Source organism: Mastacembelus armatus, chromosome 15 (genome assembly GCF_900324485.2).
Source record: "Mastacembelus armatus chromosome 15, fMasArm1.2, whole genome shotgun sequence".
Taxonomy (NCBI): domain Eukaryota; kingdom Metazoa; phylum Chordata; class Actinopteri; order Synbranchiformes; family Mastacembelidae; genus Mastacembelus; species Mastacembelus armatus.
In genome coordinates this window covers 5,670,697-5,698,694 of record NC_046647.1, presented here as the reverse complement: position 1 = coordinate 5,698,694, position 27,998 = coordinate 5,670,697, and the positions used below count along the sequence as shown (strand labels likewise).

The 27,998-nt window shown below is 43.2% G+C and overlaps 1 protein-coding gene across 4 annotated transcripts; it reads right to left on the bottom strand.

Annotated features, from left to right (window-relative positions):
• Positions 1-873: 873 nt before the first annotated feature.
• plekhh2 (pleckstrin homology domain containing, family H (with MyTH4 domain) member 2) lies at positions 874-27,647 on the bottom strand. Of its 4 annotated transcripts, none has more exons than XM_026309889.1 (30): positions 27,509-27,647; positions 25,083-25,221; positions 16,532-16,594; positions 16,302-16,451; positions 15,578-15,661; positions 15,379-15,460; positions 15,077-15,262; positions 13,747-14,675; positions 13,146-13,221; positions 12,959-13,053; positions 12,514-12,709; positions 12,291-12,427; positions 11,971-12,084; positions 9,157-9,243; positions 8,809-8,967; positions 8,461-8,541; positions 8,058-8,237; positions 7,783-7,891; positions 7,359-7,471; positions 6,979-7,158; positions 6,215-6,312; positions 5,175-5,352; positions 4,103-4,258; positions 3,911-4,008; positions 3,558-3,699; positions 3,199-3,335; positions 2,554-2,683; positions 2,199-2,285; positions 1,590-1,739; positions 874-1,169 (listed from the first exon to the last, which is right to left on the bottom strand). In XM_026309889.1, the coding sequence occupies exons 2-30, from the start codon at positions 25,203-25,205 to the stop codon at positions 984-986; spliced, it is 4,506 nt and encodes a 1,501-aa protein (XP_026165674.1). In that variant the 5' UTR covers positions 25,206-25,221; positions 27,509-27,647; the 3' UTR covers positions 874-983. The 4 variants fall into 4 exon arrangements, with proteins under 4 accessions (XP_026165674.1, XP_026165676.1, XP_026165677.1 ...); XM_026309890.1 differs by having other exon boundaries at positions 984-1,169; positions 12,550-12,709; XM_026309891.1 differs by lacking the exons at positions 25,083-25,221; positions 27,509-27,647 and adding an exon at positions 21,603-21,810.
• Positions 27,648-27,998: the final 351 nt, after the last annotated feature.

Here is a 27,998-nt window from a genome sequence, read left to right as displayed (position 1 = left end):
TGCCTATCACCAGATTAACATGCAAACCTTGTGGTTTCAAAGCAAGCAGGTATGTATCAGGTAGTCAAAATACACCTTAATGTCACAGTGATGTTTGTTAAGTAATTTTTAATATTAATTTTTAATTTGAGACCATATCACAGTGTGGCAGCACTCCAAATAGGAGTGCTTGGTTTCTATCGCTGCAGGTTGAATATTCATCCAAACCCCCCCCTCCCTATTGAAAGGAAGCCTGTCTTTCTCAACACCTGTTATTGCCTCCTGCTTTCATCATACAGTTCAGCATCCTTCACTATACACCAATGTCTAACACTGTAAGGGTTTTAACTCCTGGTAGAGTTTCTCTGCCTTACAGGAGCAGAGAAAAAGATACAGAAATATTATTTTATTATTTCACTATAGAGGGTCTTTACCTCTTCTGCATTGTGTATGATTAATTATCTTTTGAAGGTGGGACTACAGATCAACCTCAAACAACATCTTTATAAAATGAAATGTGGCAGATAATGTGTGTTAGTGAGACTTATCAGAACACTAGCTCAGTCCCTCAGTAAATGCTCTTGACTTCTCTTTGTGGAGCGACAACATAAGAGCAAAGTGTTCGACAGAGAGACGCAAAATGTCCTCGGAGATTGTGAAGCAAAGCTTCTTATTTGATTCCAGACTCCTCTGTACCTTGGTCTAAAGCTCCAGTTTAAGCCCAAATAATATACAAAGGACATTAACTCCCAGAAATCCTGTATGATGATATCAGTAAACTGCTAAAAACAAAACAGTATTTGCCACTAACATCAAGCAGAGAAGTGACATATAACAGAAATGAATCTGATCCACTAAGACAAACAGGATCTGACTGATGAGACTGAAGAGCTGTCTGTGATTGGAATCAGCTGTAATGCTTCATTTTAAAATCTAAACAAGGTGAAGGCAGCTCAATGACGTGACCAGTTCTCACACAGGTCGGGGTGTTATTTTTTCTGTGGTCACAGGAGGGTGGGGGTCTTGCTGGGGCGTCCCAGCGTTGGTGGGGATTTGCTCCGCAGCTCTTTGCTCTTCAGGCTGACGGGCTGGGCCACCATCAGAGCTGGGGCAGAGAGGTGGTGTGCAGCGGCCTTCTGCTGATGAGCACTGTTGATGTAACTGGAGATGAGCAGGGTAATTTCCCTGATCTGTTGACAAAAGAAAACAAAACTGGAGATCAGCGTTTGTTTCCATGTACAGTATGAGTGACACTAAATTCACTGATATGTTTCAACTGACATCTATTTTACAGTGCCAGTTATGCTGATAGTTTGAGGCAGAACTATTGATAGTCAAGTATATTACGATAGCTTTGTCAAAAAGGGGACGTATCAGCAGATTCTGCCATCTTATCTTGTGCCAGTTTCCTCAGTTTGTCTGCCAACTAGATGCTCAGGGTTCTGAGTCAATAAGCTGTGGGTAATACAGGAAGTGGATGAAACGACTGTGTAGGACGCCCATATACTAGTAAACTCTATTTAGTGTCACAACTCAATAAAACTTCCCCTAGACAGCAAGATGCAAGACTAACATTATCACCTAATGCATGGTGTAAACCTCTCACTAACCTTGGAGGTGTCCATAGCAAACAGGTGTTTCTCTGTAGGTTTGTCTTTGCTGGTGCTGGCACTAATGCTCTGCCCCACCACCAGCATGAAGTCCTGTTTGCAGCCTCCAAACGTCATGAGGCTCTTGTAGGGATGGGACACCAGTGGCTTCTGCATGCACAGAGGGACAGATATTACTTTTATGACAATGTTACTGTTATCACCTTGTGTTGTATCTCAGAAAGTATCAGCAAGTTCCCAAGATCTGCATTTTGAAATTTAAGCTGAACTGACATGACTATCATTAAAACACTCACGTAAAGCTGGCCATCCTGTTTTAACTGAGCTATATTTTATAAACAGGTGATTTTACCCTATAGAGACCACATAGAAATGTCTATTTATTTTTGGAAAACTGGATAGATTGTACCTTCTTGAATGAAACACTGCCTTCCCATGAGCTTGTTGCTCAGCATCAAAACACCATGCATCAAATGACTTTACTATGTGTGACCCTTTCATGGTTCACAGGCTGCACAGCTTATGAATATCAATTCCGTTCCAACTAACCCAAACAGGGATGAGGGTAAAACAACAAATGAATCGTGTGTGGGCATCACAGATGCTTACAATACAGTTGTGCTCCAGAACACTGATACCATCTTCATGCACTGCCAGCCAAACACACACACCCTGCTCTGGAGAGGGAGTAATGCACTGAAATCAGAAAGAGAAAGAAGAAGTAAGTGCATAGTGTTCATTTGGTTTTGTGGTTATTGTATTGCATTACATTGTGTTTATTTTCTGTGTACTGAAAGTTTAGTTTATACGTTGGCCTTTATGTTTTTCAACAGTGTTTTAATTCATACGCAAATAATTACACTTCGTGGCATTATTTATGTCTGCGATAATGATTTACATTTGGATACAAGATCTGAATGTAAATGACAACAAACTAGAGTTGCAAATGCACACTGCACTTTACCTCTGCTTCAAATAGTTTGGCCCCAAAGAAAGGCCACTTCCTGGCAACAGTCAGGTAGATCCTGACACACTCAGATGAACTTCGACCTCTGAGCGAGGCCCAGCGGGTGGATACACACTGCAGCAGTTGCCTGAGACGAGGCAGGTGGAGGGATAGTACAGGCATCAAAAATAATCTGATGACCACAATCTATCATGACAACAGAGTCAGTTTTGTTTTGTGTGGTCTGACCTGAGCTCATCACATAGAGTTTCACACATCACTGTTAAACTACTGCCCTGTGTTACCAGGCTGCAAGTTGCCCTGCTAAGCTAGAGGACATGGATTATTCACCTCATAGATGATTTATTAGAAATGCACTGAAACTGCTTTAATTTCCATGTTTGCTTGCATTTCAGATTAGTATAAATGATACAAAAACAGAAGTTGCATTTATCACACGCTCAGGATGATGGGAAATGAAGGGATTAAATGCCAGAGAGCAACTTCCTTTAATAGAATACAATAGATAATAACAACACAACTGAGCTCACATACAAAAGAGACAATATCTATAACTGATAAGTAAACACATGCATACACATGAAAGTAGGAAGTGTGTGTAGAGTGAATCATATCCATCATGACTACAGCATGTTCTGGTACCTGAGCTGCTCTTCAGATGTGGTCCTGCGGTAGTGTTTTGGGTAGAACCTGTCCAGAACCTGTTTCAGGATTTGGTTAGACTTGGTCTGGGCTGATCCTGGAGCAGAGAAGGGACGCTCAAAATCCCCAAACTCCACCTGAACACAAACACAAATCTGTACCTTATATATGCCAGTGATTTTTAACGCGTGCATTAGAAATAGCAGTGTGGTGTTTGAATGAAATTATCCAGTGGACTGTTGTTGTATTGTACAACCTTCAGTTTCAAATATTAAAGTTCAGGAAATACTATGATTTGTTTAGCAGATGTGTAAAAGGGACGTAAGCAGTGAAAAAAATAAACCAGTTAACTTTCTAACCTGGGCCAGCAGGGCAGCCATTTCCAGAGCCAGTTCCTTATTGACAGGAAAGTGTCCCACTACAATGGCTTCATTGGTCTGATAAACCAGCAGCAACCGCTCCCTCTCTGACTCGCCCCTCGCATGGAGACAGAAGTACAGCCTGGGAATAGAGGAGAAACAATACTAGTAATAAAACAGTCACAAAGATAAGGAGAAAGGACCGTTTGGATAAGAATCACTATATATATATCACATATATCACTAAACTTGAAACTGTCCTGTTAAATATAATGAGTAATACCTGGTGTTAGCATGCACTGATATAAATCTGTTATGATTTGCAGCCACAGAGCCGACTGGGACCTTTATACCTGTTCTTGTATGTGAGGCGGACAGTCCTGGTGTTTTCAGACTTGCCAGTGTGATGCTCCTTAGAGGCCTGCTCCCATTTGGAGATAATATCACAAATCTGTAGATGACATGAAGAAGAAGATTTGTGTTTTATGTAAAAAGTAGCACTTCCTGTCTTCAAAAAGTAACCATGACATGAGTAAAAGATGCACCTTAATGCCGCCTTGCAGGCAGTGCTCCAGGTCTCGCCCTGTAGGGTCGTCGGTGTACAAGGTGAAACCAGACAGTCCTGTTTGCCTTATGCCGGTGTCCTGATTGAGGTGACACTGGAACTCATCCACTGTGGTTGAAGCATCAAAGCTCACCACCTGTGGAGAGTGAATTAAGTGAAGACAGACAGACAGTACAGTAAAATGTTTTATTTTCAAAAGCTACTCTTAGTCTGACGAACTCTTAATAGACTTTCTGACCACTGACATACTGACAGCTCAGATAGTAAAAGTTACTAAAACATTCTGAATTGAAACATTCAAACTTGTGTTCACATGAAATTCTCAAGTTACAGATGTTCATTATTTTTGCAATATATCACACAAAACATTCAAGCAGGGACAATATATATATATATATATATATATATATATATATATATAGATAGATAGATAGACACATCTGACACGTCCACTGAAACATACTGTTGAATACACTGACACCTTTCACACATCACAAAATCTGCTATATAAATAAAATTGACTTGACTTCACATCCATCTACCTAAAAGTTATCTAAAGTCATGGCAGCAGATTTGTGAGACCAGATGCTAAAGATGAATGCTAAAATGTTAGCATGCTAACATGATCACAGCGTCATTGTTATATTCTAATAATTGGCAGGTGCAATGTTTACCATGAGCACTGTACACAGTTACTGAACATTACAATAACAAATGACAAAAATGGAAATCAGTGTCTGCCTCTGTGGATAAATCCCAGAAACAGGAGTTGTTGATCCTCTATTTTCACCCTTGTCTTCCTGTAGACACAGGGTGAAAGTGACAGTTTATACCGTGGAAAGGTCAACAATCCAGTAACTACAATTTTCAAAGTTTGTTGTAAAAGAGATAGATAGAGCAGTGTTTTCCTGATTATTTAGCTGGACAAGTCATGAAACTATGAGCTATGAGCTCGTCACTTCCTGCAAACAAAGACAGACAGTGACCAAAAGCAATACAGGACACACCCAGTGGGGTGGAGCAGGGAGCAGCGGAGCAAACATGTGCATCACCTGGTAGGTGTTGTTGAGGAAGTGGACAGGAACGCTGAAAGGCAGAGAGTGATGATAGGGATTCCTCAGCAGTATAGAAAGCATCTCCATTCGAGACGGCCTGGCCTGCCTGTCCCCCTTCTGCTGTGTCCGCTCCATGGAGCGCTGGCAGTAGACGGCATATTTACCCACCTCAGTTCTGAGGACAACACAGACAATGAAACTGTACAAATACATGACTATAATGCACCTCAGAGCAATTTCAAACTTCTTCAACAGTCAACTCAACAGAAATTTAGAAATGAAATGATTATTATTTCCTAATAATAATTTGGAGGTGAATATTAATTTATGCTGCATTTGCTGAAAACCTTCAGTGATTTAACATTAGTGACAGTTGAACTGAAAACTGTAGAGTCTGAGACATCCTGACTTTCAGACTCTGGCACTGGCTAAACTGCAAATACACTGGCTTCTGCTTTTCCCATAATGCACATGACATCAGCAGGTTTATTTTGTGGTGTGCTCTCTGTTCAATGCAAATGTAAATGGCACCAATGCTTCTGTGTCTCCTTTGGTGACAAATACTTTACAGAAACTAAGTCAGCATGAGTTCAAGGTGATTTACCCTCCAGCTAATCCCTGGAGGGAAAGTCATGGAATCAGCCAAATGTTATTCAAATACATGCACAACAAGAAGCTGTGACAGGTGCTACGAGCCCAGTGTTGAGCTGAGCTTTACAATCCCATGTCAGTTTTACACAGTTATCTTATGTCAAGTTTGCAGACAACTGTGGCCCAATATGTTGGTGTTTTAAAGTATCAAAGTGAATCTGATGAGTCATTTATTGTAATGAATCTTCTTAAAAGCAACACAAAGTTAAATAACAGCAAACACGGACTATTCATTTAATCATGACGGATGATCGAACAGAAAATAAACTGTTCTGGCAGATTTAAGCAGCCTTGTCCTAATAACAATGACCCTTTAGGACTTGGGATATGTTTGTCCCATGGTTTATTTGCCTTGTTAATTTTGTGCAACCTTTAATTTTTCCCACCTGGGGTCTGCATGTCTCCTAAGGTGAACCTGGAGCAGCCAGAGGAGAGGATGCTGTGGCAGAAACAGTCCAACACATAAAGCCAGAAACTGCCAGCCCTGAAGAATGACATACAACGTTTCTTTACCTTAATCCATTACAAACTGTCACACAGAGAATCTGTCATAAACCTGTAGTGTCCTTATCTTTTACCATCAAACACACTAGTAAATAGTTTTGATTCAGTACATTCATATGTGCACAGTCTCACACAGGCTGACTCATGACACATTCTGTGGTCCTGTGGCCGAGCTACAATCATATTATCATACTTTGGAATTTTACGGGGGGGGGGGGGGGGGGGGGGTACCAGCCAACACTGGGTGAGAGACAGGGCACACTCTAGACTGAATTTTACAACTCTTTGGAAATGAACAGGGAGCGCTGAACATCCAGCTTTAAATCCTTCCCTGTGTTTCAGACATGACTGCAGGTGTTACAGGTGTAGCTGGTTACTGAATATACAAGGTGACATGACAAGGGGAGCAGACTTTGACACAGAAAGCGAACCAACCAGATAGAGACAAGGCAACTACAAAATCAATTGTGATATACTAGAATGCTTTTCAACTAAACTGAACAGAATTAAGAGTTGAGATATTTATTTACTCTGTGGAGCCTGTTGATTTCACACTGTTTCCTCCCTGCACTTCCTACTTAAAATGTCTCTGTTTCCACTGAGTGACATGAGTCAGTGCTGCCACCATGTGGTCGTGAGTACAAACCTGCAGGGGACCTGGGTGTCCGTGTGGCTGCCTCCTGTGGGTTTGTTTAATGAGCTGGCAAAAGAGCTCATTCTGAAGCTCTGGGTGGGCCAGACACACCTGCAAGGCACTCTGGGCCAGTGAGACATGGTAGTCGATAGCCGGGGCATCGATGGCCACGTTGATGAAAAGCTGACATGTCTAAAGAGAGATGATGTGTAGAGTTTAACTGACAGATGCATGAGGGGAGAACATCAGTGCTTCTGATATATGAACACTGTTGAAACTTAAAGCTACAGGAATCAGGCAAGTTAAAAGTAACATAATAAGATTATTTGGCCAAACTGAAGTTTCAGGATATACCTATGTACTTTATGTGCTATATGTATTTTTGTGTGTACCTTGAAGAGTTTAACAGCCTCTGTCTGCAGGGCCTGTGAGGGCAGGGTGGTGAGAGGAGATAACAGAGCCTCCTTACTGAAGCACAGCATGGGATGTCTCCAGATCTGAGAGTCTGAAAGACAGAAACAGACAAAAAAAGGCACATGTCAAAGAAATGAATGACAAACGATATGCTTCACACATTTAAGGCTGAAATTATAGGAGACATTGTCAAATTCTTCCTTCACTTTTTATTCAGTAAGATGACTCAGTTGAGGATGAACATGCTGTTTAATTTGTAGTGAATCTTTTTAATATTGGAGTAAATTAGAATGACTTAGTCAGTATCTTGTTGTGAAATGAGGCATTTTAAATGCAGTTAGGTTTAAAACATGGTAATCTATGGGTTTCAAACAGGCTGTGTTCATTTTCATTTGTACTCACTTGAATCTCCATCCACTTGGAAGAGTTTTCCCACCAGTTGTTCAAATTCAGTGCCAACTTTACCCACTGTGGTGCCTGCTGCCACGGACAGGTGGTACAGCCAGGAATCCTGCAGAGCAACACATTGACATTAGCAACTCCAGAGGCACATGAGTTAAGTACAATACTGATACCCAACATCTTGACAGACACCACAGTTAGATTTGCAATCAGGTTCCAGAAAATTAGTCATCTGTAAAATATTCATAAAAATCTATATTCCGCTGCTCAATCACCTTTTCATGGCGGGACTCAATCAGCAGGTATGTTGGTCCTTGCTCCTGTGGGTGGAGGGCAATCGTGAAAAGTGCTAGCGGTAAGCCCCGCCCACATGTCTTCAGGTCATCATCTGAATCCTGGGACCTGTCCACCTCCTCCACCTTGGCCTCCCACAACTTAATCTGACCCAGAGGAAACTGGGAGCAAATAAATAAACACAACTTGCAGCACTTACACAATTGCATTTCAGAACATATAAAAACCAGTGAAAACATCACATTCTCAGGGAATTAGACTTGATTATCATACAAGCTGCCCAAAGACCAGTGCAGGTGGAAACAGATATCACATTTGTCCTCCAACGACTCCATTAAAGTTTGATCTGCACACCCTGTCAATATGGGTGATGCTGATTGATACCTTGTCTTCCTGGCTGCGGAAGTAGTACAGAGTTTTGCCAATCAGAGCACACCAAACCCGCTTAGAGTAGCCATGCTTCACCTGCCAAGTACACATTTCAGAAATTCATTAACATTATAGTTGGAAACATTTGGCAATAAATACGTATGAGATGTTGAAAATCAAACCGAGGAATAAAAACAATGCAACAAAAAGCGCATGTCTATATGATATTATACTGGATACAAAGTGTGTGTTTGCATGATAAAAGTTCATCTCTGGTGTTTTCATGGTAAAGTTATAAATTGTGAAAAGTTTCTCATTCTTTTCAGTGAGAGAGTTTGAGGTTATATTGGTAAGCAGCTGGACCTTAATGAGCAGCCCCTTCATACTAGGGCGAATATCCGGCTGGGTGAAGAGAGGACTGGCAGCTTTCACTCTCAGCACACTCTGCAGCACCCGGAACCACTCCTCCAGCAGGTTGGGAGAGTCAGCCTTCAGGTAGTACACACGCTTCCCCGTCACTATCTATGTACCACATTGAAGACATAGGTGCAGATGGAATTCATCAGATCATACAAATGTTGGAAAAAAGTGATTCTCTCTAATTGTGCTACAGTGTAAGTAAAAGTACGTCTGACTAGAATTCATTTAATCAGACCAGACATGAAAAGTGATGCTAGATGTGAGGTTTTGGGTCAGAATGGAGCTGCATACCTGAAGAACTTGTTTTCCCTCTCCACGGACAATGTTGCTGGTGGCATTGACTTCAATCTGACCCTGAGGTTTCCTAATCACGTTGCTCTGTGGGAGAATGATAAAGTTTTACCGGACTCACTAGAGACATGACGCCCCAGTATCACCTGAGCTGAACATCCATCCATCCATCTTCTACCGCTTATCCGGGGCCGGGTCGCGGGGGTAGTAGCCGAATCAGGGATACCCAGACTTCCTTCTCCCTGGACACTTCCTCCAGCTCTTCCGAGGGGACACCGAGGTGTTCAGAGACATAGTCCCTCCAGCGTGTCCTGGGTCTTCCCCGGGGCCTCCTCCCGGTGGGACATGCCCGGAACACCTCCCCAGGAAGGCGCCCAGGAGGCATCCGAAACAGATGCCCGAGCCACCTCAACTGACTCCTCTCGATGTGGAGGAGCAGTGGCTCTACTACGAGCTCCTCCCGGGTGACCGAGCTCCTCACCCTATCTCTAAGGGAGCGCCCAGCCACCCTGCGGAGGAAGCTCATTTCAGCCGCTTGTATACGCGGTCTCGTTCTTTCGGTCATGACCCAGAGCTCATGACCATAGATGAGAGTAGGAACATAGATTGACCGGTAAATCGAGAGCTTCGCCTTCCGGCTCAGCTCCTTCTTCACTACAACGGACCGGTACACCGACCGCATTACTGCTGCCGATGCCCCGATCCGTCTGTCAATCTCACGTTCTGTCCTTCCCTCACTCGTGAACAAGACCCTGAGATACTTAGACTCCTCCACTTGAGGCAGGATCTCTCTCCTGGCCTGGAGATGGCAAACCACCTTTTTCCGGTTGAATACCATGATCTCGGACTTGGAGGTGCTGATTCTCATCCCAGCCGCTTCACACAAACCGCCCCAGCGCACGCTGGAGATCCTGGCTCGATGGAACCAACAGGACAACATCATCTGCAAAAAGCAGAGATGAAATCCTGTGGTCCCCGAACTGGACTCCCTCCGGCCCCGGCTGCGCCTAGAAATTCTGTCCATGAAAGTAATGAACAGAACCGGTGACAAAGGGCAGCCCTGCCGGAGTCCAACGTGTACTGGGAACAGGTCTGACTTACTACCGGCAATGCGAAACAAGCTCCTGCTCCATTTGTACGGAGACCGGATAGCCCCCAGCAAAGGGCCCCGGACCCCATACTCCCGGAGCACCTCCCACAGGATGTCACGAGGGACCCGGTCGAATGCCTTCTCCAAGTCCACAAAACACATGTGGACTGGTTGGGCAAACTCCCATGAACCCTCGAGCACCCTCGAGAGTGTGTAGAGCTGGTCCAGTGTTCCACGCCCAGGACGGAAACCGCATTGTTCCTCCTGGATCCGAGGTTCGACCACCGGCCGGATCCTCCTCTCCAGCACCCTGGCATAGACCTTCCCCGGGAGGCTGAGGAGTGTGATCCCTCTGTAGTTGGAACACACCCTCCGGTCCCCCTTCTTAAAAAGAGGAACCACCACCCCGGTCTGCCAATCCAGGGGTACTGTCCCTGAACGCCACGCGATGTTGCACAGGCTTGTCAGCCATGACAGCCCAACAACATCCAGAGACTTGAGGTACTCGGGACGGATCTCATCCACCCCCGGTGCTTTGCCACCGAGGAGCTGCCGAACTACCTCAGTGACTTCAGCTTGGGTGATGGATGGATCAGCCTCCGAATCCCCAGCCCCTGCTTCCCTTATGGAAGACGTGTTGACGGGATTGAGGAGATCCTTGAAGTATTCCTTCCACCGTCCGACAATATCCCCAGTCGAGGTCAGCAGCTCACCACTTCCACTGTAAACAGCGTTGGTAGAGCACTGCTTCCCCCTCCTGAGGCGCCGGTCGGTTTACCAGAATTTCTTCGGGGCCGACAGGTAGTCCTTCTCCATGGCCTCACCGAACTCCTCCCATACCCGAGTTTTTGCCTCCATCACCGCCTGGGCTGCAGCACGCTTGGCCCTGCGGTACCTGTCAGCTGCTTCGGAAGTCCCACAAGCCAACCAAGCTCGGTAGGACTCCTTCTTCAGCTTGACGGCATCCCTTACCTCCGGTGTCCACCACCGGGTTCGGGGATTGCCGCCACGACAGGCACCCGAAACCTTACGGCCACAGCTCCTAGCCGCCGCGTCGACAATGGAGGTGGAAAACATGGTCCATTCGGACTCAATGTCCCCAACCTCCCCCGGGATCTGGACTATCTCTAGTCGGTACCACTCGACCTCCCGCACAAGCTCAGGCTCCTTCCCCCCCAGTGAGGTGACATTCCATGTCCCTAGAGCCAGTTTCAGCATCCAGGGATCGGGTCGCCGAGGTTCCCGTCCTCGACCACTGCCCAATCTACTATGCACCGGCCCCTTATGGATCCTCCTGCGGGTGGTGGGTCCACAGAAGGGCGGCCCCACGTCGCTCTTTCGGGCTTTGCCTGGCTGGGCCCCATGGGGGGAGACCCAGCCACCAGGCGCTCGCCTACGGGCCCAAACCCCAGGCCTGGCTCCAGGGTGGGGCCCCGGCTTTGCCATGCCGGGCAACGTCACAGTCCTTGTTTGTCTTTCCATGAGAGGTCACTGAGCTGAACAATACATGTTAATAGAATAAATATCAGTTTTGATATGATAGTGATTTAAAGTAATGGGGTTGCCTGGAAGCAATGATTTATATGCATTTTAAAAATAAATCTTTGCTTCATTTTAAGCATCTAAATTGAGCACAACTGGATTTCCTAACTAAACCCCAAAGAATTAACATTTGAGTTCCATAACTAAACCAGAAAATGAAAAAGGTAATGAGTAAAACCCACAGGTGACTTATAGTAGAGAAGCTCTCCATCTTTGAGGACAAACCAGCGTCTTTTCCAGGTTTTCTTCCAGGTCTTCACCATCTTCAGTAGGTAGCCTGACTTCTCCATAGGCTCCTACAAGATCCAGCACTGTTCAGTTTTATGAAATATTACTGTATGCATAAGCAGGAGGTAAACGAATATTTCATGAGTATCTCCACAGTATTAGCACTTTACATATGAAGCACAGGCACTAATAACTGGAATATTATGTTGTGTGTCAGAGGTAGAGTGATCCCCAGGCCTGGCTTTATGTCTCAAGCACAGACAGGCTGACTCACACTCTTGCCGTTGTCGCTGGCTGATGAGCAGGTCTTTGGGAGTTTCTGTTCTGGTTCAGAGCACTCTGTGTCGGTGGAGTAGGCATCAGGAGGGATAGCATAGTCACTCTCTGATGTCATTGAAGCCATGGACACAGCTGGAAGTGAGATCGGTTAGTAAGGATTACTACAATGTGCAGAATCTTTATTTTGCTTGTTATAACCATACACAATTAGAAGTAACCTTCAGGTACAGTGTATATGTGTTGTCCACCTGTACCTCTCTTGAGAGAGCGCGGGCTGCCTGGGCTGCTGTCCTTGCGGGAGCTGGAGGATGTGTGGGAGCTGCACAAGGAGCCGTCCTCCTCTTCTGAACTAGACGACTCCTCCGAGCTGGATGACTGATCTGAGAACGGACTGCTGCTCAACAGAGTGGCTTTCTGCAAAACGGAAAACATCGTGGACATTGTCAACACACTATCAGAACACACATAGTCATAGACAGAGCAACTATATACGCTACCAGTCAAAAGTTTGGACACACTTTACCATTGAATTGAATGAAACAGTGTGTCCAAACACACAGACTAATGAAAATCATCACAAACCTTTTAGATTACATTCATACATACATACATAAAGTGTACAAAAAATATAAACAGCACAGAGTAACAATGTACTGTACTTACCCCCTTCAGAGTAGTGTAGACTGGTGTAGTCATGTTTTTATAGATGAGGGAGGTATACATTTTAAAAGCAGGATATGAGGACTGCAGGGAGGGGTCTGCAACACAGATTGGGTTCAGTTATTCCACACATCTGAAGCTGATGTATCTGTAAGTGGGACTGATAAGTCCCTTTTCTTTCCCATCCTACCTTTGCTAGCAGGGTCTGTGCAGGACGTCTCAGAGAGTCTGATTCCTGATTTAGCCACAGCATAGATCCGACTCTCCTGTAGAAAAAATACTTGGTATAAACCATCAGAAAATTTTAAACAAAACTCCACCATTAAAAAAAATTCAAATTAATGGGATCATCCATTACTGTAACAAAAATGCAATGAAAAGGAAATATAGATAGATATAGATTTTAGATCTTGATTTATCAAGTAAAGCAGTTTGGCAAGAGAAATATTTACCTTGTGTTTAAATCTTCAAGGCCTCCCCAGCATAAAGAAATGAGGCTAGTTATAATCTATATAATCTAGATGTTAAAAAATCCCATTCCTCCCAAAACTCAATACTTCCCCACCCCACCTATGACACAACCAAACAGGGTCCGACTGAACATAATGGTTATGCACCTTCCTTTGTAATGAAAGCTAACTCATTACCTACAACTGTGCTGAGCACTCTAATAAATACCAAATATTACTCAGACTTTGTTCAGCACTACTTCCATCTGTGGATTTGCTCAGCCAGCAGGCATTTATGACACCCAGACCAGTTTCAGATTAGATTACCCTGGACATTCTTACCCAGGAAGGCAGCCTGTGTAAAGGAGGTGTTGGAGGTTTGCTGCCAGGTGCTGAGCTGTCACAGTACAGCCTCTCTGGGCTCATCTCTATCCTTGGGTCAGGTGAGGTGTGCCAGGACGGCATGGCAGCTGTGGTTTGTGAGGTGGGAAGGGCTTGTGGAGGTGTGTCCCTGCCTGTCTCCATGCCAACCTCATGCCCCTGATCAAGGTCAGTTTCCTGCAGCTGGAGGGGGCGCAACATGCTGAGCGCGTTACGTGTCTGTCCATGCTCTGCCTCGGTGCCAACTGATGGTTGACTCAGATGTTTCTTGGCCAGAGACACATTCATCAAGCCCAGCCCTGCTGGGGTCCGCAGGCAGGGCTGTTTGGGTGATGCAGGGTTGTCCCTTGGGTCCTGGGGTGGGTTGGGTCGTTTCGGTGTGAGAGCTGGTGTGAGAATGGGGCTGGGGGTGTTCGGTTCACTGGAAGAGGACGAGGAATCAAGTCTCTGTGACTGGAATCTTTTGTTGAGCTCCTCAGAGGTGCAGTCCTCCAGCTTGGCCCTCTGTGTCTCCTCCACCCCCTCCTTACGCCCCGCCAGTGTCCCATCTGATGACCCCAGCAGGTCGAAGCCAGGGCGGTCTGCTCGCTGCATGTCATCGTCAAACAGGGAGCTGCTGTCATCCGAAGCGGTCAGGTAGGTTTCACTGCTGGGGCGTCTAAGCTCTAAACCAGGCACTTCACCTCCTTTTCTTCCCTCACAGCCTCCTCCCTCCTTCTCTGATGTAGCACTGTACGGCATACAGGGCAGACCCCGAGAATCAGACACCACGTCACCAAGGCTCTCAGATGCACTGTCATTGTCCATAGGAGAACACAGGAGTGCAGTCTGGTCCGGTCTTTGGACTTTACTGTCTGTCCCTGGGGAGGTGGTCTGCTTACTGATCTTCTCTGTCAACACAAATATAAAAACCCATTCAGTGTAATTCAATTTCACCAACTTTTAAATATATATATACATATTATTTTGAATTTAGTTCACAGATCAACTGAGATCTATAGATAAGATTCCCAAAGCAGAATCAAGGTCAGTTATACGAAATCAACAACTTTTGATTTCAACAGTTATTTGGGCAACACGCAGTAGGTGGCAAAATATATAGCAGTGAAAATCTCTCCCTAAGATGCCACAGATGTGACCTAATGGCTGAAACATTTTTCTGAGTCACTTTCCATTTTCCACTATGAAACCATACCTTCCAGTGTCCAGTGTTTTCCTAGTGTCCCACTTAGCCAAAAAAAAAAAAAAAAAAAAAACCTGACTCTATTGCTGTGAGTCTGTAAAGTCTCACCAGTTTTGTCCCTGCCCTCAGGCTCTCCCTGGCTGCTGAGGGCCCTCTGGGAGGGTGCTGGACCTGTGAGGACCTGGGGGTTCTTCCCCCTCACCTGGAAACAGCCAAACGTCAGGCTGCTGAGACGCTGGGCCTCACCTGGTCGGCTGAGGACTCCTCGCCCGCCACCACACTTCTGCTCAAACGCTGCACAAACACAAATATGTTTCAACAGTAATTTTGTGTGTTCAACTAATAACTACAACTTGTAACATATGAACAAACATGGATGAACCATAAATGGAGGCTTTAAACACTCTTACCCTGAACTTGTCTCTGTAGGTCCAGAATCTGAGCCTCCTGCTGCTTTTTGGTTTCTCTTAATGCAGCACTCTCCACTTCAAACTGGAGAGTAAACATATTTTAAGATAAGACAACAACTTGGTCCAGAGAATAATGACATATTGATGACCCTAACTTAGTTTACCTTTAGCTTCTCTTCCATCTATACAACTGATTTACCTCTGAGAGCTTCAGCATGACCCACTCCTTGATCTTAGCAGCTTTCTCCTCCACTGTTTTGGCATCATGAAGCCGGATCTGTTTCTGTGGAAATAAAACAAAGTTAGGTTAAGAAAGCAAAATAGCAGCCATATTTCCTGTCTGATGAACACAGGCAGCCTCAGAATATTGAGAGATGATTCAGCATAGATGTGATTTTATTAAGGACATGAAATATCACGGCATTAGGGTGGGAAAGTCTTAAAAACCATAAGATCGGGGTTAAAAACACTATGAGAAAAATGGGTTCATAAAAAGGTCAGTAGTATCAAACTAAACCCTTGGATTATAGCAGAGCTCAGAAAAGTAGTTTTCTTCTCTTGCATCTTTGATGTTCTTAACGAAGGATTATAATAAAGTTCTTGTGTCCATAGAGGACTGAGAGTTTGGTACTTTTCCAGCTCACTTCCGCTGTCCTCTTTGGTTTAAACAACAAATATTTTCTGTTATTCTGCTGGGAGCATACTGCAGTTTGATCATCTAAATTATTATCTACATTCATGAATTATTATTATCACATGCTTGACAGCAGCCTTTCAGTCAAGTGTGCGGCTGCCAAATAAGAATTTCTGTAACTGAAACAAAAGGGAGAGTTTGTGATGTTTGCTGTTCTGTGAAACTGCATGTCACATATTTCTCCACATTCTTTTACACCTTCAAGTGTGTGTGTGTGTGTGTGTTTTACCTGCTCCTCCACCTGTTGCTCCAGCTGAGCAATGACATCATCCTTCTCCTGCACCTGGGCCTGCAGTTCCTGGCACCGCCGAAACAAACGCACCTCTGAGTCTCTGGACTGACCGTCTGGAGCTGTCAGCTTCTCCTCCATCCACTGCACCTGAAATCATCACATGCACATCACTAGGCACAGATGCAGACTGAGAGCACAGGAAAACCCACTTTTGTTTGGGACTTTACCTGCTGGTGAGCGGTAAAGGCCCGTTTTTCTGCATCGATCACCTGTGCCTCCAGTTGTTGTATCTAGGAAAGGAAGACCACATTTTAAGTTTTATTTTAGTTTGACTCTTTTCTTGGGAACATGTTTTATTCACACTATTTTACATGCTGCACAGCTCACTGAGACAGTCTATACACCTGACCTGTCTGCCCCAAAGGAGCCTTTTTACTCCATCCAGATCTTCTGACCACAGTGTTTAGGCACATGTGGAGGTGAAATATCAACTCCACTTCTGCCCCAAGCCAAATACAACAGGACCAAATAAAGACAAAGAAAGAGCTGCATGCTGGAGACGTAATGAGTCAAGATAGCGTTGCTAAACATGCAGATGCTTTTCAGCTGCGCTCTGACATTCTTCATTTAAAAAGAATGTTTACATGTAGGTTAGTAAGAGTTCACAGATGTACGTTTACATTTTCAGCCTTTTGTTAGTTTTCGACTGATATGAAATTCATACAAAATCCTCTTCATAAAAAGTAAAGATAAAAAAGTAAAAATCTAATCTAATTGCCTGAATTTATAGCACAGTCTACCAGATATTTTTTTACTTTAACTTCACAACACACTTTATTTGTGCAGTGGATCAGAGTAATAAAATATACAGTGGGTACGGAAAGTATTCAGAATTTTTCACTCTTTGTGTCATTGCAGCCATTTGCCAAAATCAAAAAAGTTCATTTTATTTCTCATTAATGTACACTCAGCACCCCATCTTGACAGAAAAAAACAGAAATGTAGAAATTTTTGCAAATTAATTAAAAAAGAAAAACTGAAATATCACATGGTCATAAGTATTCAGACCCTTTGCAGTGACACTCATATTTAACTCACATGCTGTCCATTTCTTCTGATCCTCCTTGAGATGGTTCTGCTCCTTCATTGGAGTCCAGCTGTGTTTAATTAAACTGATTGGACTTGATTAGGAAAGGCACACACCTGTCTATATAAGACCTTACAGCTCACAGTGCATGTCAGAGCAAATGAGAATCATGAGGTCCAAGGAACTGCCCAAGGAGCTCAGAGACAGAATTGTGGCAAGGCACAGATCTGGCCAAGGTTACAAAAGAATTTCTGCAGCACTCAAGGTTCCTAAGAGCACAGTGGCCTCCATAATCCTCAAATGGAAAAAGTTTGGGACGACCAGAACTCTTCCTAGACCTGGCTGTCCAGCAAACTGAGCAATCGTGGGAGAACAGCCTTGGTGAGAGAGGTAAAGAAGAACCCAAAGATCACTGTGGCTGAGCCCCAGAGATGCAGTAGGGAGATGGGAGAAAGTTCCACAAAGTCAACTATCACTGCAGCCCTCCACCAGTCAGGGCTTTATGGCAGAGTGGCCCGACGGAAGCCTCTCCTCAGTGCAAGACATGAAAGCCCGCATAGAGTTTGCCAAAAAATACATGAAGGACTCCCAGACCATGAGAAATAAGATTCTCTGGTCTGATGAGACCAAGATTGAACTTTTTGGCGTTAATTCTAAGCGGTATGTGTGGAGAAAACCAGGCACTGCTCATCACCTGTCCAATACAATCCCTACAGTGAAACATGGTGGTGGGAGCATCATGTTGTGGGGGTGTTTTTCAGCTGCAGGGACAGGACGACTGGTTGCAATTGAAGGAAAGATGAATGTGGCCAAGTACAGAGATATCCTGGAAGAAAACCTCTTCCAGAGTGCTCAGGACCTCAGACTGGGCCGAAGGTTCACCTTTCAACAGGACAATGACCCTAAGCACACAGCTAAAATAACAAAGGAGTGGCTTCGGAACAACTCAGTTTTTCTTTTTTAATAAATTTGCAAACATTTCTACATTTCTGGTTTTTTCTGTCAAGATGGGGTGCTGAGTGTACATTAATTGATTGATTTTGGCAAATGGCTGCAATGACACAAAGAGTGAAAAATTTAAAGGGGTCTGAATACTTTCTGTACCCACTGTAAACTACAACAACTTTAAGTCAATAACCAGGAAGAGGCTACCAGTTCTTCTTGCCAATGGATTTATTTGTTTCAGTACGTTCTTACATGTCACAGTTATTAAGGCAGTTTCATTTTTGCAGATGTGCTGCGTATAGCCTCTTGAAGCAGTTATATAATGATAATGAGGTGTCACATCATTAAAGCACAACCAGCTCTTTATGTCAGAGCGGAGCATGTGGAACCTGTTAGGAGTGTGCTAAAGTTGCAGCAACACCAAAAGGTCATGCAGAGGCTGCAGTAGGCAGGTGCACACACACACACACACACACACACACACACACACACACACACACACACACACACACACACACAACACGCATGCAAGGTTAGACAGAAAGATACTGACACATATACACTAGACATGCACTACATAAAGAGAAAAAAGAACAAAAAAAAACTGAGAATTGAAGAGAGAGATGAATTTATGAGTAACATTCCTTTGAAATTCCTCAGCTCAAAGTGGCGGAAGCAGCAGAAAAACCAATGCCTTCTGAGGAAAGTCTTACAAACCCTTGGCTTCATGGGGGAAAATATGTATGTAGGAATGCTGATGGGAAGTCTCTTTGTAGCAGTTTCACAACCACCATGGTTGTGCACAAATACACATTCAAATTGGACTAGATTAGAGAAAATGGTTAACAATCCCCTTGAGGAAATGCGTCTGACACACCAAAGAACCGGCTTCATCTTAGAATAGGGCCGAAGATAATGAAGGAAGTAATTTATTGTAAAGTAAACCAAACTTTTCTATCTTTAGTGACAGATTTATAGGTTCATTCAGACAAGAAAATATACTGTAGTACACCAGTTATTTTCACAGCACTTGTCATACAATAGGAGGAAAAGGCACAGGAGAAGAAAAATAGAAAAATAATCAATGATGAAATTAAGTGTAATCATTTTTAATACCAATAGGCAGTTTTTGAGGAAGATAAGTTCAACACTTTTCCTGCAGATATTATATTTTATTACATAAAGAATTTTGGTTCCATTCAGTGTTTTGCAGTCTATCCCCACCCAGATTCCTAAAGGCAATTACTTTAGTTTTCCTAGTACTCTGACTTACTTCAGCACTTCAGAAGTGGAAAATTACATAACAGCCAACACATTCATGTCATGTGTGTTATGATTTTGCTAGAGTAGTTAAGAACAAAGAACAAATTAGCACTCGAGTTCTCAGAAAGGCTGAGGACTGTATTTAGCTGCAGAAAGGATGCAGCCGTTGGGAGACTGGCATGCCTGAGCTCCAGTTTTCCCCTGTGGCTGTTAATTCCCAATGACAAGAAGAAGTGGACCCAGCTCAGCCCAAAAGCAGCCGCACCCTGCCAGACATTCACTTTTTCCACTGCACAATGTTTTCTGGACCAAAGTGGAAGCAAGGCTTTTATGCAGCCACTTGTCATTTCAGTTTAATTCTGGAGAATCTGGTGAACAAACTGAGATGAGAAATGTCCACATTTGGCCTGAAAACTGTATGTCTCCTGTGGGGGTACAAAATATAACAACATATATAGATGGCCTCTAAACATGAAATCTCTTGATCTATTTCTGTACTTATTTTGATCAGACCAAAGAAACACACAAAGATCACTTAAGACTTTGAGTTTAAAAAAAAGCATTTTGGCAACTGGACGTGATCAAAAGCACACATGAAAATGGTTTAAAAAAAAAAAAAAATCACACACACACACACATACATGCTCCCTAGTCTCTATATACTCTTTTGTACCAGAAACAGCAACACACATGTGCCTCTCTCAATAACAGATATAGCATCTGGCAGAAAACAGCATGTTAATTAAAGGGCATGTGTACCGTAGACTACAGAAGGAGATGACACAGACTCATTCTCATACACACAGCACACTTAACAACTTGGTACCAAACCATCTGTCTTTGTGTGTATTTCTTATTTTGGATGTTATATACATGAGAGGAATCAAATGTGTGTGTGTGTGTGTGTGTGTGATGTCCTATACAGGTAAGTTGGGATGACCAGTGAGAGTTTTAAGTTGTGATATGCTAAAGTTATCGCCTATTTCACTGCTCTCTGTACTCACGGACAATATGGATCCTGCTGCTTGACACATACACAGTCACGTTTCACTATAGTTGTGAGAACACTCATAGACATAATTAATTCCTGAGACCCTAACCATCCATCCATCCATCCATCTTCTACCGCTTATCCGGGGCCGGGTCGCGGGGGCAGTAGCCGAATCAGGGATACCCAGACTTCCTTCTCCCTGAACACTTCCTCCAGCTCTTCCGGGGGGACACCGAGGCGTTCCCAGGCCAGCCGGGAGACATAGTCCCTCCAGCGTGTCCTGGGTGTTCCCCGGGGCCTCCTCCCGGTGGGACATGCCCGGAACACCTCCCCAGGAAGGCGCCCAGGAGGCATCCGAAACAGATGCCCGAGCCACCTCAACTGGCTCCTCTCGATGTGGAGGAGCAGCGGCTCTACTCTGAGCTCCTCCCGGGTGACTGAGCTCCTCACCCTATCTCTAAGGGAGCGCCCGGCCACCCTGCGGAGGAAGCTCATTTCAGCCGCTTGTATCCGCGATCTCATTCTTTCGGTCATGACCCAGAGCTCATGACCTAACCCTAACTACTACAACTGAATACCTAACCCTAACCTGGACCTAATGCTAACGCTAACCCTGAAACCCTAAAGTCTTAATCTTCAAAAAAACATTTGGAGTTGTGAGGACTGGCCAAAAAGCAACTTGGCCGACAAGGGCAAACGCCCCGCAACAGCCAAAATACATGCCAAAGAGATACGTGTTATTCATAGCATCTCTCAGTTTGGGGTTCCCCTAGAGGCCTGGTGTACTTCCGTTGTGGCGTTTCTCTCTTGCATGTGTTTTGGCTGTTGCGGTGCGTTTGCCCTTGTTGGCCACTGTAAAAAAGTCCTCACAAGGCCAAAAGGTCCACACAAGCATGATATCAGAGTAAAACATGTCCACACAACCATAGAAAGATGTGTTCACACACACACACACACACACACACACACACACACACACACACACACACACACACACACACACACAGCTGACCTCGCCCCTCTCTTCCAGCCCGGGTAACCTCTGAATGACGCTCCATCACCTCTGTGGTCAATTCTCTTTTCAGTCCCAAACTGCAGTTTAACTTCCATTCCTGGAATTCCACAACTGGAGCTCTGTGGCCAACCTTCCTCTGAACTCCATCCATCCCTCCCCCATCACTTCATCCGCAGCCATGTAGCCAGTACAAAGCCTCTTTCTGTAGTCGCCATGAGCCACAGCACTCGCCTACAAGTTTGATATCAAATTTACGTCATTTCATTACAGTTAGGACTTAATAATATGCTTATTTCAGTTATCAAAAATATTTGGTCACTGGGGACAGAGGGATAAACACATCCCAAAAACAAGTCACACAGGGCAGCCCACAAACATGGTTGTACACAAACAGACTTGCAAACGGACACTGAAAGGCCTGAAGACAAGCGATCGTCTATGTTGTCAGACGTCTGTGTTCTTGAGACAGAAAAAAAAACAGTGTGAGTGACTTAAATTAGCTGTACACATGTGCAGTGGTAACGAGGTTGCTGCAGATGACAATTGCAAAATAAATTGTTTGTGTGTTGCAGAAAAGATTGGTCTGGATAGGTGTGTGTGATACACAAGTGGAAAAAACATGTCTTGCTTAATCATTGTCACATTTTGGTCCCCCTCTGTTAATATGAGTTATGGCATGGTTGGATTCCCATTCTATGTTGGAACCTGGTGATTGGTCCAAATGGTCAGTAGCTGCTACCTATAACATTGTGTTGCCTTTTTTTAAAAAGTTGAATCAATCAAAATGAAAGACAACAACATGCCACTTCGCCCCGTGGTTTTGGTGTATACAGTATGTGTGTGTGTGCATTGTATGTGTGTGTTCTTATGGGTGCAGCTTAGCTTTCGTCCTCCTGGGTAGGTCTGGTGATATCCTATATGTTTCTAATCGTGACCAGATTGTCTGAAAAGACCCAAACCAACAATGAATTCATTCTCTCTCTCTCACTCTTTCACCAAATTCAAAATGCTGGTACATTCTTTACAGGGATAAGGTTCATAGTTTTTCTTAGAGACACGCAGGCAGACAAATGTCAGTGAGTGTATTAGGCCGGAAGGGGGGAGGCTGAACGAATCAGAAAATATAACACACATGGCCTCTTTGTCTCCATTAAGAGATGTGTAGCCTACTGTTACAGCTGGAGGCCGTGCTCGCCAAAACTAACGTCCCTCCCAAATAACTGAACCACCCACATACATACCGTCACTTTTCTCTTTCTGAAAAGTCTGCAAGTTGAAACAGTTTATAAATGATCTCGATTGGACCTGAACACATATGTGTGCATGCGCAGGATAACTGAGTGAGTGACTACTTCAGACTGCAAGCTCATTTCCTGCAAAAGACACACACACACACACACACTATTGACTAAACTGGGTATTTCCTCCCTAGGGCAGCTTAATCTTTACACAAGGCTTGCTTTTCTCTCTTTCTTGGTCCTCATTCCTTCTCCATCCACTCACATGGACTTTCTAGGATTTCTGCAGTTTGCCAAGTCTACCTCGAGTCATGTTGGTCCATTATTAAACAACTCAACTCAATTAAACAAACTAATTCACAAATTCCAAGCAATTTTCTATTATCAACATTTATATATTGGAAATAGAAATATTTTTAAATGAAAACAGTGCTGTCACAGAAACAATGTTGATATGTTAATCAGATTTTATTTAATATCATTTCCCTATAAAGATGCCACTAGTCCAGAATCTGCCTTCATTACTGAATGGATGCCAGCCTACTGTTTTCTCAGCACCAGAGGTCTCCACAATGACATGAATCACCAGTCAGAGTAACATCTCCTAACCCTCTCTTCATCCTTTTTAAGACCCCACCTCCACAGTGAGTTATGGAGGGGATTTTAGAGTGACGTCCTCGCACCCCCACGTGGCTTTAAAAACAACAACCTCTATCTGAGGTGGTGGGAGTCACAGCACAGACAAGAAAAGCATCAGCAGGAGTCTGGATGTCAACATGATTAGCTCATACTGTAGCATCAGGAAGTCAGTCAGCAGTAAAGGTGGCAGGTCATTTTACAGCAGATACTTCAGTAAAACCACATGTTCATTCTGAATACTGAATGCTGTGTCTGTGTTGATTGGTAATGTATGGCTGATTATGGCCTGTTACTAAAAATCTGGTCAATCAGTTTAACTTACCTCTGATATGATGGATATGATGCAAGTGGTTAGGCTGATAATTGCAGAACGGATCAGGCTTACACTAGCCTTAAAATGAACTTAATCTGATGTGACACTTTGCAGATTCCACTTATGGTGTTTATCAACTATACAACAAAAATATTTAATTGGCTAAATGTGTCTATTTTTTATTGATGGAAATCATAATCATGAACTATTGAACAGTATCTGTAGTGCCTAACAAATATCTTTATTGCAATTGGTCCTCCAAAAAAACAAGTAAACAAAAAAACAACTGTTGAACTTTGGTCGAACTCTGGATTCTTGGGAACTAAATCAGCGATCAACCATATGTGGTAAAGATGAAAGGATTACTGCCATCCTTAAAACAAACACATAAACCACATACTGTGTTATCATGTAACGAGTGAAACAGTTTAATACAGGCTAAAGGCAAGGAGGTGGAGGTTTAACCAGCCCTTTTCAAACTAATACAACACTACCTATTAAAATTTAAACTCAGGACAAGGCATCTAAACTTTAAACTACTAAACTAAGCATGAGAAAACACCACTGAAATAGAAGCTGGTGAAGCTGAGGTGGATTATATAAGATTATAGTTGTGCATAGGCTTCTCGAAAACAAATTGTGTGCTATTCTGAGTTTAATGGTGTGTTTTACGATGCTGAGTGGAAAAAAGCCTTAAACATAGTCCAAGTCAACCTGTCAAATAGGATGGATATGTCCAAAAATATGCAACAGAGACTTTCACATGTGCTACGTGGGTTGCAAAAACCCACCAAAGCCAGTCTTTCATCCAAGTCTCTCCAGGAGTTTGTTTTGCTGTCCAGCTGAGCCTACTTTGACTCTGTAATTGACTGGAGCTGGGTCAATCCCATCATGCAGTGCGTGATGGAGCCCTGTGGTCAGACTGCTGTTTACATTAGAGCTCTAATCAGCATCCCTGGAGAGCAGCTTCAGATCTAGGCCACTGAACAGTTTGGGCTGGCCCAGTGTCAGTCAGCTGGGAGGAACAGGCTTCTCTGTGCCCACCAGACACACCGCAACTCTCTGTTTGAATGTGAATATGTTCCTGTACTTATGAGGGCTACATGTTGACTTTTTTGTTTGATTTTGATATCATCTTTGGCACAATGCCCAAATCTCATCCTAAATGATGTGGCCAATCTTTTAGGTTCTGTTGGTGCCACTGATTCCTCTGTCTGCCCAGTCACAATAGCTTCGACCACAAGTTCTCAATAAAATTCACTGATTACCAGAATAAAGTTTGCCCACCTTATCAGCAGTGAGTTCTCGAATCTTGATTATCTGCACCCTAAACTTCATGAGCAGAGCCTCCAGGACCATACACTTCTCCTTCCAGTCCTCCTGGCTCATGGCTTCCTCCCCATCCGCCATACCAGCTGCTGATGCTCTGTAACACATACACAGTAGTGAGATAGAGTGAAGGTGAAAGTAAACATATGTACATAATAATAAAGCAATCTCCTATAGCCTTCCTGTGGGAAAATTCACTTTTCATTTCCCCTTCCTGAGGGCGATGAGAGTTTAGGGTCAGTTAAAGATAACCATTCCTGGAGCTGGGTGGGAATCAGTGTCCAGGTCAAGGGCATTTCAGCAATGTGAATGATTGATGACACTGTCTCAAAGACAGTAAGAATAATCAATATTTTTCAACTGTTATCAAACATCTTTGAATATGTTCACATAAAAACATGAAAGAATTCCAGGTGTTAAGTGATTGTATTCATACCTGTGTAGTACGGTCTTATTGAAGGATTGGTGTATTAGAATAAGTTTATACAGAGCAGTTTGTACCAACAATTGCTTTTGTTCTTTAAATAACATGAAATCAATTATATTCATTATACTCATCATTACATGTAAAACAGTGACTGACACATATTTAACTTTTGATAGTTTTATATAGTTGCAAATGCATCTTTCTACCTTGAATACACACATACACATCTATAGACACAGACCAAAAAGCAGACAGAGGGTTTGTTGTGCAGACATTTTGCTACTGCCAGCACCTGGAATATTCCAGGGTCAAGCCCAGTTGGACCAATGTGGGCAGTGGGCGTATCTCTTAGCTTGGCCAAACAGAAAAACATCAGTGTCGCTCCAAAACACCCTCACTACGATAGACTTGCATCATGTTTTCCAGAACTATCGTTGGAAATAGGCAGTAAATATGGAGCAAGCAGGGGAGAGAGGAAGAAAAGAGATGAGAGCGACAGATCAGTATCTCAATTGACAAGAGCGGCAAGAGGAGGAGGATAGAAAGTGCCTGGGTTTCTCTTCCAAGTAATAACCTCTCATTAAAAGCCTAGCCTCCTCACAGAGACTGCAAACATGTGTGGAGGAAGGCCATAAACTCTTTTTTACAGGGTTATTTCTGTTGCTTGTTTGCAAAATAAGTAACTGAGGAGTTAGGGGTTTAATATGAGATACTGCATGGGGATAAGCTTTACAGATACTTCACATCAGAAAAAAGCAGTATTTGTGATAATAAAAATCATAGCTAAGGAAGCATTTTTACACAGTAGAGTTTATAACATTTTGTATATTAAGTATGACATTAGATTACGTTGTTAAACTGTATCTTTTAAAGTATGAGTAGGGTTTTACTTTGACATCCATAATGTTGTTTTATTGTTATTATTGTTTTTTTTTAATCTGTTCATTGAAATAATCCTATTTAATCTCATCAAAATTAAATATATATCAATTTAATTATATGACCTATAGTGTTACTGTTATTAATATCATTTTTATTTCATGTGATTAGCTGCATCATTATCCTTAAGTTTGGGGAAGTTAATTCACTCAAATTTCCTTTTAAGTACAGGTTTTGCAGAATTCATTACGGCCCCACGAAGAGCATTTTCTTTTTTTTTTAAAAAAAGAGGACAGTAGATGATAGCAGACAGTAATCTCCTGCACAGTCATTTATCCCTGCTCCTCCAAGCTTCATTCCAGGGTGATGATAAAAGGATGTGGTTTGTAGACAACATTAAAGGACATTTAACCCCTGAACCCTGACTCTGCATGTTTCCATGTGTCTCTCTCTCCCAGTGACTCTTCCTCTCTGACTTCCTGTACAGCAAGGTCAGTGTCACTGTGCAGAGAATGCACTGCTTGAGTGTGTCCCAGTGTTTTGATCCAGCCATTAATTAATAGAAGTAACAGTCATATTACTAGCTGATTTACATTGTCTTACTTTGCACTGTGATAATCCACTACTCACTGGAAAATGTTGAAAACAATTAAATGGAATCAAAGTACAGAGGAAATAGAGTTAATATGTATTAAAAAAAGTGTTTGTTACTTTTCTAAAAAGAGTCACCCAAGGGGCCTTTAGTTACAAAAGCTGTTAGCACTGTTTGTTATATCTTAAACTGAATTTATAGGCGCATTAGTTATGAATTTCTGTTTACTGTTTGCTTTCAAAGTGAATTGATGAGAAATGACAACAAGGACTAAGTAAGTACTCATTTTTACGTCAATGGTAACGTACAACCTATGAAACTGCGGCCAAGAAACAAAACGTGAACTTGTTCGAGCAGTAAATATATAAAAACATAAACAATTTAATCATAAAAAGCATGGCTTCTCAATACTGTTAATATCCACAACTCCATTTCATGTCCTCTGGTAATTAAAAATCAGCTATTTTCATCACAGTGTCGACTTACCCTTGCGATTATTGCCGTGAAGACACCTAAGCAAGGGACTTTAGCCCATGTCCACTTCGTAGCTATATATTTGTTATCATTCCTATGGAGAACATCCTACTTACAGGGGAATCCAGTGAATCTCTTCCCCAGTTTTTCATTTCAGCTCTCAGGCAAAAGTTGGAGACGAGTTGGATTTAGAGGGCGTGTCTTCATGAAAGTGTCCAATCACATACTCTATGGGCGTGTCTTTTGGCGTTAGAACACGGCACATATGGTTGATTGACATTTGATTTCACCAATAAAGATACGGAGCGCTGTTTTCATGGACAAATAAGCTTCTGAAGGCGGGAACAATTTGTCGGAAGTGACGTCTCGTGAGCGGCATGGACCATCGGTATATCAAGTAACTAAGGGAAACGCAGGAAACTCAATAGGTGTGTCGTCAAAATAAAAGTTTTTAATAGCAGAATTAAGTCTGTAATGTATGTTCAATTATTATTTCACAGTA

Bases quoted from the DNA above. Each gene is read 5' to 3' on its own strand.
- plekhh2 (XM_026309889.1), bottom strand. From the start codon at position 25,205: ATGGCGGATGGGGAGGAAGCCATGAGCCAGGAGGACTGGAAGGAGAAG. The intron at 7,472-7,782 runs GTGAGTACAAAT...TCTGTCTTTCAG, and splicing joins CCAAGTGGATGGAGATTCAA to ACTCTCAGATCTGGAGACAT. The intron at 4,009-4,102 runs GTGCATCTTTTA...TGTCATCTACAG, and splicing joins GCCTGCAAGGCGGCATTAAG to ATTTGTGATATTATCTCCAA.